The sequence below is a fragment of the Lithobates pipiens genome, unplaced genomic scaffold (assembly GCF_037356315.1).
Source record: "Lithobates pipiens isolate NorthernLeopardFrog02 unplaced genomic scaffold, aLitPip1_a1.2 Scaffold_18, whole genome shotgun sequence".
Classification (NCBI taxonomy): Eukaryota; Metazoa; Chordata; class Amphibia; order Anura; family Ranidae; genus Lithobates; species Lithobates pipiens.
Genome location: NW_027507758.1, coordinates 417,282,874 through 417,298,531, shown reverse-complemented (window position 1 = coordinate 417,298,531; position 15,658 = coordinate 417,282,874). Strand labels below are relative to the sequence as shown.

General features: G+C 43.2%; 1 protein-coding gene across 1 annotated transcript in view; it reads right to left on the bottom strand.

Annotated features, from left to right (window-relative positions):
* Positions 1-15,658, bottom strand: part of PHC3 (polyhomeotic homolog 3) — a 134,660-nt gene that overhangs the window by 45,024 nt on the left and 73,978 nt on the right. Inside the window, exons 9-10 of the mRNA XM_077488006.1 lie at positions 14,749-15,626; positions 11,537-11,693 (exon numbers count right to left, since the gene is read on the bottom strand). Coding sequence (XP_077344132.1) covers positions 11,537-11,693; positions 14,749-15,626 — 1,035 coding nt within the window. The remainder of the gene's footprint in view (positions 1-11,536; positions 11,694-14,748; positions 15,627-15,658) is intronic.

The following is a 15,658-nucleotide window of genomic DNA, read 5'->3' as shown; positions in this document are numbered from 1 at the left end:
TCAAAAGAAAGCTCTATTTGTGTGAAGAAAAGGACGCAAATTTCGTTTGGGTACAACATTGCATGACCGCGGAATTACCAGTTAAAGCAGTGCAGTGCGAAATTGTAAAAAGACCTCTGGTCCTTAGGCTGACAATTGGTCCAGGGCTTAAGTGGTTATACAAATCCCCAACAGCGCAAATCAAATTAAGGAGCCTGCTGTCTGATCATTTTCCAGTAGAGAGAGGTACTAGGCAGGGGTGTGCCCTCTCCCCATTTTGGAACCCCTGGCTACGGCCTTGAGGAACCTAGGCTCCGTAAAGGTCATTAACCCCCCTGGCAGTATTCACGAGTCTGGCTCGGGGTGAAAATTCAGTACCATTAGCGGTAACCACGAGCCAGACTTGGGATCGCATTGCTGAATCCAGGATGAGTATACTTACCTTATCCCCTGGATCCAGCGATGTCCCCCCCAGTGTGCGAGCGGCTCGTCCTCTGCTCGATCACGGAGCCGAGCTCCGTTCCCTGCGAGTGTTGCAACGCACGGGCACAGAGAATGCCGCCAAATTCAAAAAGTAAAATGCACACATTACATAAAGTATGATGTAATCTTACAGATTACATTGCTGTATGTAATTATTTCACATCCCTTTTGTCCCTAGTGGTCTGCCCAGTGTCCTGCATGCAGTTTTATATTATAAAAACTGTTCTTTCTGCCTGGAAACTGTATATTGTCCATAGCAACCAAAACTGTCCCTTTTACATCAAAAGTGGTTTTAGACTAAAAAACAGCGATAATAAATTAGCATCACTCGCAGAATTGAGCGATAGTGATTTGTGGGGAGATCCGTCATCAAATACTGAAAAGTAATGACAGTGACAATTCTGCAACTGAGCAAATTGCAGTGTTTTTGATTTGATTACATTATTGAATCATTTTTATTATTATTATATTATTATTTGGTATAATTCTTTATAGTTATTTATTATATTTTAATTTATGATTTTGTTTTTCAAATTTTATCATACCCAGGATGTCTACTAGACTCTGGTTTGGACAGATTTAAGTGAGCTATTCCTAAGAATTACAGGCTTACAATATAAAACGCTAAATTTCCATACAAAATAATTGTACCGCTTTCAGCACCAAAAATCTGAAATAATCATATCAGGGAGGTTAACCACTTGCCGACCGCCGCACGCCGATGTACGTCGGCAGAATGGCACGGGCAGGCATAAGGGCTTACATGTACGTCCCTTGCCTCCCGCGGGTCGGGGGCTCGATCGGGCCCCCGCCCGGTGCCTTCGGCGGTCGGTATTCGTTCGGGAGCGATCCCGGACGAGGGGACGGCCATTCATTCATGGCCACCCCCTCGCGATCGCTCCCGGCGAATGAAATTGTCCGGTGACATCACTTCCTCTCCTGTAATGTAAACACAGGAGAGGAAGTGATGTATTCTCTCCTCCGTGTCGGTAGTTTTCGTTCCGGCACCGAGGAGAGAGCATCGGTGAGTTGCACAAGCACTACACTACACAGTAGAACATGCCAGGCACACTCACACCCCCCCTTTACCCCCCGATCACCCCCCAATTACCCCTGCCCCCCCAGTCACAGTGACACCAATTGCTTTTATTTATTTTTTTTTGCATTGGTGTCATTTGTGACTGTAATAACTGTTAGGGCAGTTAGGGTTAGCCCCCTTTAGTTCTAATGTGCCCCCCTAACCCCCCCAATAAAGGTTTAACCCCGTGATCACCCCCCGTCGCCAGTGTCACTAAGGCAGGGTTCACATTGCAGCGGTTTATGAGAACGAATGTGATTCGCACCGCACTGCAGTGCAAATCACATCCGATCTCTGTGCGATTCGAGTTCAGCCATTCGCCGCACCCGCCACACCCGCCGCACCCGCCGCAAATTCGCACGGGACCCTTTTTTTGGCCCGCAGCAGAATCGGATTGCATGGGTGTTCACACCATGCGATCCGAGTTTGCAGATCGCACTGCGATATGCGAACTGATCTGGGGGTGTCAGTAACATTTCACTGACACTCCCAGCAGTTCGCATAGGGCAGTGTGAACTGCCGCCGGGAGGCATGCGATGCGGGAACCCGCCGCGGATTCGTGGCGTTTCCGCATCGCTCCAGTGTGAACCCAGCCTAATAAGCGATCATTTTTCTAATCGCCGTATTAGTGTCACAGGTGACGCTAGTTAGGCAGGTAGGTATTTAGGTTCGCCGCAGCTTTTTATAGTGCCAGGGACCCCCATATACTACCGCATAAAGCCCCCTGATTGCCCCCTAGTTAACCCTTTCACCAGTGATCACCATATAACTGTTACAGGTGACGCTGGTTGGTTAGTTATTTTTTTATAGTTTCAGGGCACCCGCCATTTATTACCTAATAAAGGTTTAACCCCCTGATCACCCGGCAGGTGTCATTTGTGACTGTAATAACTGTTAGGGCAGTTAGGGTTAGCCCCCTTTAGTTCTAAGGTACCCCCCTAACCCCCCCAATAAAGGTTTAACCCCGTGATCACCCCCCGTCGCCAGTGTCACTAAGGCTGGGTTCACATTGCAGCGGTTTATGAGAACGGATGTGATTCGCACTGCACTGCAGTGCAAATCACATCCGATCTCTGTGCGATTCGAGTTCAGCCATACAGATAGTATGGCTGAATTCGTGTCGCACCCGCCGCACCCGCCGCAAACTCGCACGGGACCCTTTTTTTGGTCCGCAGCAGAATCGGATCGCATGGGTGTTCACACCATGCGATCCGAGTTTGCAGATCGCACTGCGATATGCGAACTGATCTGGGGGTGTCATTAACATTTCACTGACACTCCCAGCAGTTCGCATAGGGCAGTGTGAACTGCCGCCGGGAGGCATGCGATGCGGGAACCCGCCGCGGATTCGTGGCGTTCCCGCATCGCTCCAGTGTGAACCCAGCCTAATAAGCGATCGTTTTTCTGATCGCTGTATTAGTGTCACAGGTGACGCTAGTTAGGCAGGTAGGTATTTAGGTTCGCCGCAGCTTTTTATAGCGCCAGGGACCCCCATATACTACCGCATAAAGCCCCCTGATTGCCCCCTAGTTAACCCTTTCACCAGTGATCACCATATAACTGTTACAGGTGACGCTGATTGGTTAGTTATTTTTTTTATAGTTTCAGGGCACCCGCCATTTATTACCTAGTCTCACTAGTGTACCCCTAAATTTAGGGGTGTCTACTTTCCAAAATGGGGTCATTTGGGGGGGGGTTTGTGCCATCTTGGCATTTTATGGCCTTCAAAACTGTAACGCCCTTAGAAAGCCTGAAGGCGGTGCTTGGTTTTCGGGGCCCCGTACGCGGCTAGGCTCCCAAAAAGTCCCACATATGTGGTATCCCCGTACTCAGGAGAAGCAGCAGAATTTATTTTGGGGTGTCATTTCACATATGCCCATGGCATGCGTGAGCAATATATCATTTAGTGACAACTTTGTGAAAAAAAAAAAAAAAAAAAAAAAGTTTGTAATTTTCCCGCAACTTGTGGCAAAATATAAAATATTCCATGGACTCAACATGCCTCTCAGCAAATAGCTTGGGGTGTCTGCTTTCTAAAATGGGGTCATTTGTGGGGGTTTTGTGCCATCTTGGCATTTTATGGCCTTCAAAACTGTAATAGGTAGTGAGGCGTGAAATCAAAAATTTACGCCCTTAGAAAGCCTGAAGGCGGTGCTTGGTTTTCGGGGCCCCGTACGCGGCTAGGCTCCCAAAAAGTCCCACATATGTGGTATCCCCATACTCAGGAGAAGCAGCAGAATTTATTTTGGGGTGTCATTTCACATATGCCCATAGCATGTGTGAGCAATATATCATTTAGTGACAACTTTGTGTAAAAAAAAAAAAATTATTCAATCGCTTGAGGCAAAAAAATAAAATATTCAATGGGCTCAACATGCCACTTATCAATTTCCTCAGGGTGTCTACTTTCCAAAATGGGGTCATTTGGGGGGGTTTTGTACTGCCCTGCCATTTTAGCACCTCAAGAAATGAGATAGGCAGTCGTAAACTAAAAGCTGCGTAAATTCCAGAAAACGTACCTTAGTTTGTAGATGTGACAACTTTTGCGCAAACCAATAAATATACAATTATTGACTTTTTTTTTACCAAAGACATGTGGCTGAATACATTTTGGCCTAAATGTATGACTAAAATTGAGTTTATTGGATTTTTCTAATAACAAAAAGTAGAAAATATCATTTTTTTTCAAAATTTGCGGTCTTTTTACGTTTATATCGCAAAAAATAAAAATCGCAGAGGCAATCAAATACCATCAAAAGAAAGCTCTATTTGTGGGAAGAAAAGGACGCAAATTTTGTTTGGGTACAACATTGCATGACCGCGCAATTACCAGTTAAAGCAGCGCAGTGCCAAATTATAAAAAGACCTCTGGTCATTTACCAGCAAAATGGTCCGGTCTGAAGGTGGTTAAAGTAGGCTCTATCACTGAAAAACTCGCTCTATATGTGGATGACCTCATGCTTTTTATCAGTGACCCAGGACCCTCCCTCCGTGCTGCTCTGAATATTATTTCTGAATTTTCTGAATTATCTGGGCTGAGAGTCAATTGGGACAAATCTCAAGCACTACCTACTGACTCTCAGGCAAAACTTCATGCAGACCCCTCTGTCTCACTGACCTGGACCTCCTCTATCTAATATTTGGGCATTAACATTACCCCTAGAGTCTATGACCTTGCTAAATTAAATCTATACCCCTTACTCACCCAACTCAAACTAAAACTTTGAGCTTGGAATAACCTGCCATTATCCCTCATAGGCAGGATAAACCTACTCAAAATGAAATTCCTCACAATTTTTCTTTATGCTCCAAGAGACTCCCCAATTTAGATCCCCAAATCCTTCTTTCAAAAATGTGATTCCACTATAACCTCCTTTCTGTGGAAGTCTAACCCCCCAGAATAAATAGATCTATACTCAAAAGGCCCCGGACAGAGGGTAGTCTAGCCTGACCGGTTCTTCAGAAATATTTCTTTGCTGCACTACTATCACACGCCCATAACTGGAAAGCCTCAGAGGATACCAATGCTGCTGTAGTCCTTGAGGCCGCACACCTCGGTTCCTAAGAGGCGCTGAGAAATGCTTTATATAGGGGTGTCAGGGCCCCCTTTCCTCTCACACTTTCCATGAAGGCTGTGATCAGGGCTTGGCAACTATTGGTGAGTAAATTACAAGGGGACCCTCACACTAGGTCTCCAGACACCCCCCTGTAGCCCAACCCACATTTATCAGAGTTTCTGACTGTTCCAGTCCCAGGGTTCCAGGCTGCCAGAGATATCAAAAAACTGGAGCATATCTGTATTAGTGGCACCCTTCTATCTTTTGATTCCTTTAAGGAGAAATGTGGGCTTTCTAATCGCCAATTCTTTCGATTTATTAAAATTCGCCATGCCTTCACTATCCAATCTGGATCCACCCCAGTGCTTCTCCTTCAGTCCAACCTTGAATCCACATTAGGGGATATCCCTCTGGTCAAAACCACCTCTATCATTTACAAAGCTTTATTACCCTCAGTCCATTCTGGTCTGGAGGATTTGTTCTCTAAGTGGCAGGGAGAGATCCCTGATCTAGATTCAAAAGACTGGGAAGACGTCTGGGAGTATCCTTTTCTACAACTTATCTCCGTCAGAAATCGTTTGATACAATTTAAACTGATTCACAGGGTTTGTCACCCTGAAGATTATCCAAAATTTACCCATATTCCTCCTTCAACTGTTGGAATTGTGGTATAGCAGATGCTGAGTTCTATCATATGTTATGGTCCTGTCCCAGGATCCAGTCTTTTTGTATGGAGGTCACAAAATTCATTGAAACTTTGCCCATGATCCATGCTCCCCTGAATGTGTCGATCTGCTTGCTGGATCTGGTGGGCTCCCTGGCCCGCCGTCGAGCAACCAGAACTCTAATAGGACTCCTACTATTTTATGCTAGGAAGGCTTTACTCATAAAATGGAAAAAAAAGAAAAAGAGGTACCCACTTTGAATTCATAGAAATCTTGATCAACTTAGCAGTGCCATTATACAAAGCGGCCTATTTCGCGAGATGCTGCCCAGGTAAGTTTGACAAAATTCAGCACGAGTGGTTAGAATCAGACATCACGACTGCAACACAATGGGGTTGATTTACTAAAAGAAAATCCACTTTGCACTGCAAGTGCACTTGAAAGTGCAGTCACTGTAGATGAGAGGAGAAGATATGAAATGAGGGGAAGCTCTGCTGATTTTATCATCCAATCATGTGCAAGCTAAAATGCTGTTTTTTATTTTCCTTGAATGTCCCCCTCAGATCTAAAGCGACTGCACTTCCAAGTGCACTTGTAGTGCAAAGTGGATTTGCCTTTAGTAAATAACACCCCCTAGGATCTGGAGCCCTTTGTTTGTTAACTTTAACTAAATGTCTTGTTGCGGCGAAGACCTAATTTTGCTGTTATCTGAAGGTACACCTAGATGCGTTATCCTCAACCTCAGCCTCTCTCCCTGAAGTGGTCACCTGAAGTATAAGATCCATTATCCTTCCTGTATCCTTCCAATTTGATGACACGAGAAGTTTAAGGTTGGAGTTGTTTCAATAGAATATATTAGAAATAATAAGACTATTACAATGTATGTTGTTTAAGCTGGGGTATGCCCAGAGGCTTTATTATGTAACCCTTTTTTTCATATGAAAACTCAATAAAAGGTATTTTAAAAAAAATATATATATGCTGTCGTTGAGCCAGCATATTCTTAGTGGTATGGGCAGACAAGACTAATCACAAGTAACTTGTTGCCAGTCCATCAACCTACCCAGAGTAGGTTCACAAACAAGTAGCCTCAGCAAGAGAAACATTGTTATCGCCCTCCAAAGTGTTATATATTTAACTGTTTTTATACCACCACCAGCAAATTTCACAGCCCTGAGGGCACAGCACAGTACTTATTCTATGGTCACAGTTTTTTCAGAAATATCTCTTGTACAAGATAAACATTACTCACATACCCTATACAGACACCACCCAAGCCCCCAAATGTATTTAGTGGTCAAAAATGAGTAGTATTTAGAGCTACAAGCAAAAAAGATTCTTCTAAAAAACAAAAAGCAGGCCAATGTTTGAGATTACCAAAGTACACACCAGCCCAGTTATACTGCTGCCTACAAGAGGGTTTGGACACCGGCAAACAAAAACAATCTGACCAGCCTCATAGAACCCCTTACACTTACAGCATGCATTATCTTGTAACAAGCAGTCTTGAGAACAAGACTGTAAACACAGAGGAGTAGGGCCTGTGTCTCTCAGGGAACACTAAGAAAATAATTTTATGGTGAATAAAAAAATCCAATTTGTATTTATTGTTCTTTGAGGGACAAAGGATTAAGGGGTAATTTGGACATCCAAAAGCAGTCCAACTGAGGGGTGGGCAACACAGCAAACAAAACTCTAACAGGCCCAAGTTTAAATAACAGAATAAACTAGGGGATGCCTGCTGTTAAAGAGCTGGCCTAACTAAGGGCCTCACACCCAAAGCTGGCATCAGATGAAACCTGAACATCTACATGGTAAGACTTAGAGAACGTGTGAACAGAATACCAGATGGCAGCCTGGCAAATCTGGCAAACAGTTGCCTGGAGCCAAAAAGCCCAAAAAGATCACAGATCTAGTAGACTGTGCTTTGACAGTAGAAAAGAGTAGGAAAGAGTGCTACCCAGTCCCTAAGACCACAAGATTGGGCACCACAATATGAGCTGTTTAAGCCACTGAGAAAAGTTGGAACACTTGGACTCCCCTTTGTGGGAACTATGAAGAAAGACAAAGACAGACTTTCTAAAGAAATGAGTAGGTGTGAGGTAGATGGGCACAGCTTGAACTACATCCAGACAATGAAAGAAAATCTCCTCCTGATGTACTGTGGCTGGAAAGCGGAAAAGAAGCACAATGTCCTGGTTGAGATTAAAGGTCAAAACCATCTTAGAAAGGAAGGTGGCTCTGAGTCTTAATACCACCTTGTCCTTGTTTCAGATCAGAAAATGTTCTTTATGGGATAAAGCTGCTAGTTCACATATGTGTCTTGCAGAGGTGATGAAGACAAGGAAAACAAGCCTGGGAATGTGTAAAGGGGAATATCCCTGGTAGATTCTAAAAACAGTTTCTGTAGTGCTGGGAGAACCAAATTAAAATCCCACAAAGACACGGGTGTGTGCACAGCAGTAGTTATATAAGGGACAGCCTGTACAAAGGCCTTAAATAAATAAAAGGATCAGTCTCTGAAAAAACAATGCAAACGCCAAGACCTGACTCTTGGTCATAGTCAGGGCCAATTGCTGATCCAGACTTGATTGCAAGAAGGTCACGATTCCTCCCTCTGGGATGAAAGCTGCTTTCCCTGCTAGAACCCAAACAGATTGTGGTACTGCATCTCCCTGTACCAGTCCAGAGCTATGTAAATCACCAAAATGCCCTCTATCTCATTCCTGCAAAGTAAAATGGGTTCCAGCAAAGAAAAAAACATCCATCTTCCTAGGACACTAGCAAGAAACCAAGGCATGAAGTATAAACCAATTGTAGTGGATAGTACAAACCAATCATCTCTGAATCCTCTGTTCCTCAATGCGCCATTAAATTGATTTCTAATTGCCACAAATTACTGCATTACTCCATTTTTTTATTGCATTCTGAATTGTTAAAGGTCAACTAAAACCACCTGATCTTACAGTTTTGGACATCTGGCTAACACTGAACTCCAGGCAAACAGCCTAACAAGGTTGTTTTAGCTGCCAAAATATTTTTTTATTCAGTGATCCAGATCCTCCTGCAGACAACATAGCCAGGTTAAAGACTTCACTTTTCCCTACTGCAGTTAAAGAGAACCAGTCACTGGCATTTGGAATAATCTGCATCTCCATTCTTGAATTTCTATAATAATGTAGCCTTACTTTTTGGAAATTGAGAGACTTTTGTATAGTTCTATAGGAGATTATTTATTTGTATTATTTTCCTCTCTGAGCAGTGTAAGCTGAAATCTTCCACAGAGGCTGTCATATCTTTTGCCTCAGTTCGGTATTGAAATCAGACACTCATACAAGTTCTTTTTTTTTAGAAGCCTAGAGAAGGTGTGTCTGCTTTCAGCACTGAACTTCAGCATAACATAAAGGTGCATCTATTGAGGTTCCACATTGAGCTGACAGTTTGCAGGAGAACAAAGTAATTTAATTGAAACCTCACCCCACCATATCAACTAAAGCCTGTTATACACTAATGCCGCATACACACAATTAGATTTCTCGTCGGAAAAAGATATGACAGCTTTTCCGACGGGATTCCGCTCAAGTTTGCCTTGCATACACACGGTCATGCAAAAGTTCGCTAAAATTACGACCGTCAAGAACGTGGTGACATACAACACTACGACGATCTGAGAAAATTAAGTTCAATGCTTCTGAGCATGCGTCGAATTGTTTCCGAGCATGCGTAGGAATTTTGTACTTCGGAATTGCCACAGACGATCGCATTTTAGGATAGGAACTTTTCCCGACCGAAAAATTGAGAGCATGCTCTCAATCTTTTGCTGGCTGAATTCCAAAGGAGTCCGAAGGAGCGTACACCCAGTCGCATTTCCCGTCGAAAAACTCTCATCGGTCTTTTGCGGGCTGAAATTCCGATCGCGTGTACACGGCATAACAGGTTTTTTTTTGTTCAGATGAAGAGCTCAGGAAGAGACGCTGTACAAACGATCCAATGTTAGTACAATGATCTCCCCTGCTGAGCTATTGTGTTCTGACAAGGGGACTGGGGGACTTGGAGACTGCCCCCCCCCCCCAGCCAGAACACACACCGCCTGTGCTCTAAGCCATCGGGTGTTGATCGGCAAACCTTTTTTCAATGTTGGCCAGTTTCTCTTGAACTGGCTAATGCTGCCCGATATTTGACCCATGTGTGCAAGGCTCAAAACTCAAGGCTCTGTGCACTGCCACTACCCTCCTCAATTTGAATCTGCACTTTTTTTCGCTATTTTTTTTCTTAGGTCTGGCCTCACCCACCCACCACAATTCTTGCCTAGGCTAGAATTGTGTGCTTTTGCTGCCTCAGCCCTCCACATATCCCAGGAGGCTGCAGAAGTAGAGACTACAGCGGCTGGTGGGAGGAGCTGCAGATACCAATAAATGTTGGCTGCCTGAACCTGGAAAGACAGCTGGCTTCCAATGACTGCACCTGATCAGCGAATCCCACTTGGACAACACCAATACTAACACCCCTTTCACACCAGGGCGTTTTGCATGCGCTATAGCGTTAGAAATAGCGCCTGCAATCCGCCCTAAAGAAGCTGCACCATTGTGTGTAGTGTGAAAGCCCCGAGGGCTTTCACACTGCAGCGGTGCGCTGGCAGGACGTCAGAAAAAAGTCCTGCCAGCAGCTTCTTTGGAACGGTGAAGGAGCGGTGTGTTTACCGCTCCTCCACCGCTGCTCCCCATTGAAATCAATGGGGCAGCGCTGTAATGCCGCCGGCAAAACGCCACTATTGCGGCGTATTGCCGGCGGTTTTAACCCTTTCGCGGCCGCTAGCGGGGGGGTAAAAGCGCCCCGCTAGCAGCCGAAATGCGCCGCAAATCCGGCGGTAAAACGCTGCTAAAAATAGCGGCGTTTTACCGCTGACGCAAAGGGCGGTGTGGTGTGAAAGGGGTCTAAGAGTAAACAATTAACTTACTTATACCATTTATATTTACCCCTTTATGACTGCTCAATCAATGTGTGCACTGGCAAAAGGGTGGGCTTTAATGCCCACACGCCGCACATGCTGTATGCATCACTGGATGGCTGGTGTTAGTGTGTTGAGAGTGCGCTCCAAGCACAAAAGACCAAGCTGTCAAAGACAGATCTTGGTCTAGCCAAAAGATCAGTAGCCAGTGGATAGTCACATGATCGCCAATACTTCCCGCTCCCGGGGTGTTCCGATCTATTTAAAGGGATGCCAGGGCAGACATGAAGGTTAAAAATACAATAAATTATGATAAATACAATATATTTTTATTATGTGATTGAACTTTGGTTTTAAACGTCTGCTAATGTCAAATACAGCAACTCTCAGGAAGTCCAGTAATTAGATTTCTCTGCAGTAATTTGCATCTTTACCTTTCAAACAAAATTAGAACAATGGCATAATTTACTCACCCACATCGATTTTTCAGTGATGTAGTTATTTTACATTATGGTAATTCCACTGGTGAAGCATGTCAACACATTTCAGCTGTGCTATGCCTATGACAGGTATGCAGAGTCTAAAGTTTTATATTGATATTGAATAACTGGGGTTTTTGGGAGATATAAAACTTTAGTGGGTCTGTAAAATGGAAATATTTTAGGTGCAGTTGGTTTTTAAATTGAACCTTCCAATGCACTGTTGTTTTATTACATTAGTCTATTTCTACCTCTGTTAATAAATTGTGTTAATGTGAGCAACTTGAATCAGCTGATTACTAGGTACAAGCAACACTGCTCCAGACACTGAATATTTACAGTCTTACCTTGCAAGATATGATCTACAGGAAGCTCCTCTCCGCTGCCTACTGGAAGTGCTGGGGGAGAAAGTGTTGGAGGTGTGGGGGTCTGTGTAACCACACAGTCACAGTCTTGCTGCACCATTGGTACTTCCTCTGAACACATATTTTCAACTTGATAAACCTATATGAAAGAAAGAGGGTTCATAGTTAATTAAAATACTAGGGTATCCAAACTACAGATACAAGAAATCGAATATTTGGTTTCCTTTGTTACAGTGCAGCTGATCAAACATGCCAATTATTATGGAATCAATATCCGTCAACTGTTTTCCCTGGAGAGATAGGGCACACAAATCACACATATTGAATTACACTATGAAATGCTAGAGTCATTCTGTCCATTCCAGACAACCAATAGTTCAATTATCCTATATATTCTGGATTCTGATTAAACGAGACAGGGAAGATGTGAATACACAAAATAAATACTGAAGTCAGCAGGAATATGGCACCATTCCCAGCTGACTCTTGGCATACAGCCAGTCTTTTTTAATAAAAATTGACTATGGATTCTGAACATATACAGTAGTTCTCGGTACTTGTGTAAATTCTAAATTCTCCCAATTCCACTTTTATCTAAAAACTAGAAAAGTAACCACCCAAGACAATAGAAACCCTGTCTCAATATCTAGTTTTCTAGATGTAAAATAGCTAACTACTTCATGTAACACAACATGTTTTCACCTGTGAAAAAATGTAGACATTTGTACATATATAGTATGTCAATCAGCTAGACAACATTCCAGTTAGGCAATACATAACAAGCATCAGCTTTCTTTTTAAATGTTAGTATTTGTTGACACCCAAAAAAGAAAACCTACTGCATTTATTTACCTGAATTCTCAGCTTACTTTAATTAAAATGTCTTAATGCAGCATTTCATATATGCTGGAGACTACACTGGACTAACTGTATCGGTCATTGGTTGTGGGTGGGTGATGTGGGTCAATGGGACGGAACCCCTCCAGTGGGTTGTGCCCAGTATTACATAATGGTGATGAACATCAAACACCAAGTATGTTGCACCTGCAACCTCAGCTGTCACTCTACTTTCTGATACCTCACAAATACTGTATATATCCAGAGTGGGGACTTTTCCCATTTAATAGAAGACAGCAATAGCCCTGAAGAAGGGGGGGAACCTTTCCCCCGCAACTTTCAATAAACGCCTTTAAATTAGCATTTTTTTGGACACGGGTACTCGTTACTTCCTACTTTTCCAAGTCTTCAAGCTTAACCACTTCTTTTCCAGAGCAATTTATTTTCATTTTTCACATATGTTCAAATCAGCATTTTTTGGCTATATGTATAGGTAACAAATTGAAATGCCTTTACATCTCATCAGTTTAGAATTGACCATAAATGAGGGATCTAGAATTATGTGCTCTTACGCTAGCATGCATAGTGATATGTAACATGCATGGTGCAATCATGTACATACACGTGTGCACTCTACATTTACATTTGAATGCGCGAGTGTATAGCCAAAGGGGTGCTTTAAAAAAAAAATTGTCATCTTTAATATTTTATTATATTAAATTTTTTATATATTTTTATGTCACATACTTTTATTGCTGTGATCAGATGGCATTGAGCAGGTGACAGATTCTCTAAGACATCAGAGGCGTGTTAGATCTTAAATGTTTCACTGGCCCTTTGCTCCACCTGACTGAGTACAGATTTGTGCTTCATCAGCTGTTTACCCTGCTTTCTAACAAGCAATTGACAACTCTGAACTGGTAGTACTCAGAGCTGAGTGCTTTCAGTTCATACTTTTGCAGGAGGGGGGATATGGGAATGGATGTTCCCGGAACTCCTCTTGCCCGCCATCTTGGTATTATTATTTTTTTAGGGGGTGTAACGTGAAAGCAATCCCTGTGCATATAATTTGGGAGCCGACTGTAAAAAAAAAGAAAAAATAAACACTAGCTCAAGGCTGCTGCTGCGGCCATGGATTTGTTTTAGTCACTTGAGACATACCACAAAAAGAGCTCAAGTTTTTAAATGCTTACGATATAGAAAATATTGTATTCTGGGAACTGTATAGGGCATTATCCAAAATGATAGCATTGTATTCATATGTGATTTTTTTTTTTTTTTCACATGGCAATAATTATATTTTCCTAGCATTTACACACAGATCAAGCTGCCCAGAAAAAAAAACAATACAGGGGTGCTTACAATGTTTGTTTTTTTCCAAAAATAAATAAATAAAACAGCTAAAGTTAGTATTTACCCACTTGTCTACCAAGGTATGTTTAAATAATTGTTAGTGGTATACAGGTTCATGGCTGCAGCAGCTCCCAGTTTTTATGTAAGCTATCCAGGCAGCTGTAGAGCTTCCCGATCACCTCACTAAAATTATTTTATTTATTTATTTTCTCCTGAAAAACAGACAAACTTATCAAGCAACATACAAAAATCGCAATTGCCAAGTCCTCTATTTTCAGGCAACATATATTTGTTTAGGAGATTTTAATAGCTTTCTGGCAAAAAATGCTGATTTTTTTTGTTTCCAAAAAGTACGAAAACTGCCCTAGCAGCTGGTTAATTAGATTTTTTTCTAATTCCCCCCTTTAACATTTTAAACTTTTCTTTTTAGGGAGCAGGTACCCATTCCTACTAGGCGATTCCAGCTGAGGTTCCACTCCCCCTCTCCCTGCCCACATTCTGCTAAGTCATATCACAGGTCCCAGGAGGCTCTGGGTCCATTCACAAAGCGCATAATGACAGGCGCATGCACAGTGGGAAGGCAGCTGTGCAGCTGCAGGGAGACAGTCGGCTTCCAACATCCATCTGGTGCCAGGGAGCCGAAGACTGGTGGAGAATCGGTCTGGGAGAGGACAGAGCTGGATTCCTGGACAGGTACGTGTCCTTTTTTTAACTGACTTAAGACCCTTTTTAAAGTCCAATTAAAATGACATATCCCTCTAAGACTACTCTGTCCACAGGTTGGCTATGTTTCTGTGTGATTTCAACACAGAATGAACACTGTTGTCATCATTATAGCAAAAAAAAACAATTGATCTCCTAGCAGAATCAACAGGTATCAAAACTTTGTGACGGGGGAACTCAGAAACACAAAAACTGCTGTGTTGATGCTAATGGGCCTACAGCATATACTTTTCTTTTGTTTTGCCAAAATTTCCATTTTAAAAATCACACCGGAAGCTTACCACTGGTTGCTCCACTTGTGCTGGTGGTATATGGAGGTTGACTGCAACAGTCTGAGGAGGGGGAAGTGTCTGGAATGGCAGCTGAACAAGTGCTTCTGCTGCAGGAAGTTCTTCTTCAGTAAGCAAAGCATTCTGCACCAGAACTTGGCCTGGAGTTAACATCTCAGGCTGCATGGATATTGCCTGCATAGATTGCAGCGGCAAGGCTTGCAGTTGGGAAGATTGAGACGCGGGTAAATTAGGAGATGATGCCGATGATGGAGGAAGAGTTTGGAGTGACGACTGACTGGTTGGTGCTATGGGTGACATTAATGGCTGCCCAGATGCTGCTACAGTTTGTTGATGTGATGATCCAGGCTGGCTTCCTGGTGTTATTGCAGATGAAGAATGGGTTGGATAAGCCACTGGTGATGGCGAATGCAGCATTGTCTGTATTAGATGAGAATTTTCTCTCGATGGAAGAGATGACTGTACAAGAAGTGGTGGCTGTGGCTGAATAAGGGCCTGTGGGTGAATAATGATAGTGGGTGACTGACAAGGGGACTGTGCTGGTGGTGGAGATACTACCACAGACTGCTGGGCAGAATGGGAGAGAGTGGGTGATGCAGGAGGAGGAGTTGGTACCGGGGTACTGTGATGTGAATGAGCACTGCTGGCAAGTGGTAGAAATGATGGGCTCTGCATTGGCACACAGTGCTGGGATGTTGGAGACTCTAACGTTGGGTTATGTAATGTAATGGTCTGAATCTGATGTCGATGCTGTATCTGCTGCTGCTGTTGCAATATCATTTGATGATGCGGCAGCTTCGGTGGATCTGGGTGTAGCTGGATTGTGGGGTGCTTAATTAGAGAATGTGGCTGGACTGAAGAATATGATACTGCAAAAAAAAAAAAAAAAAATAGAACACTC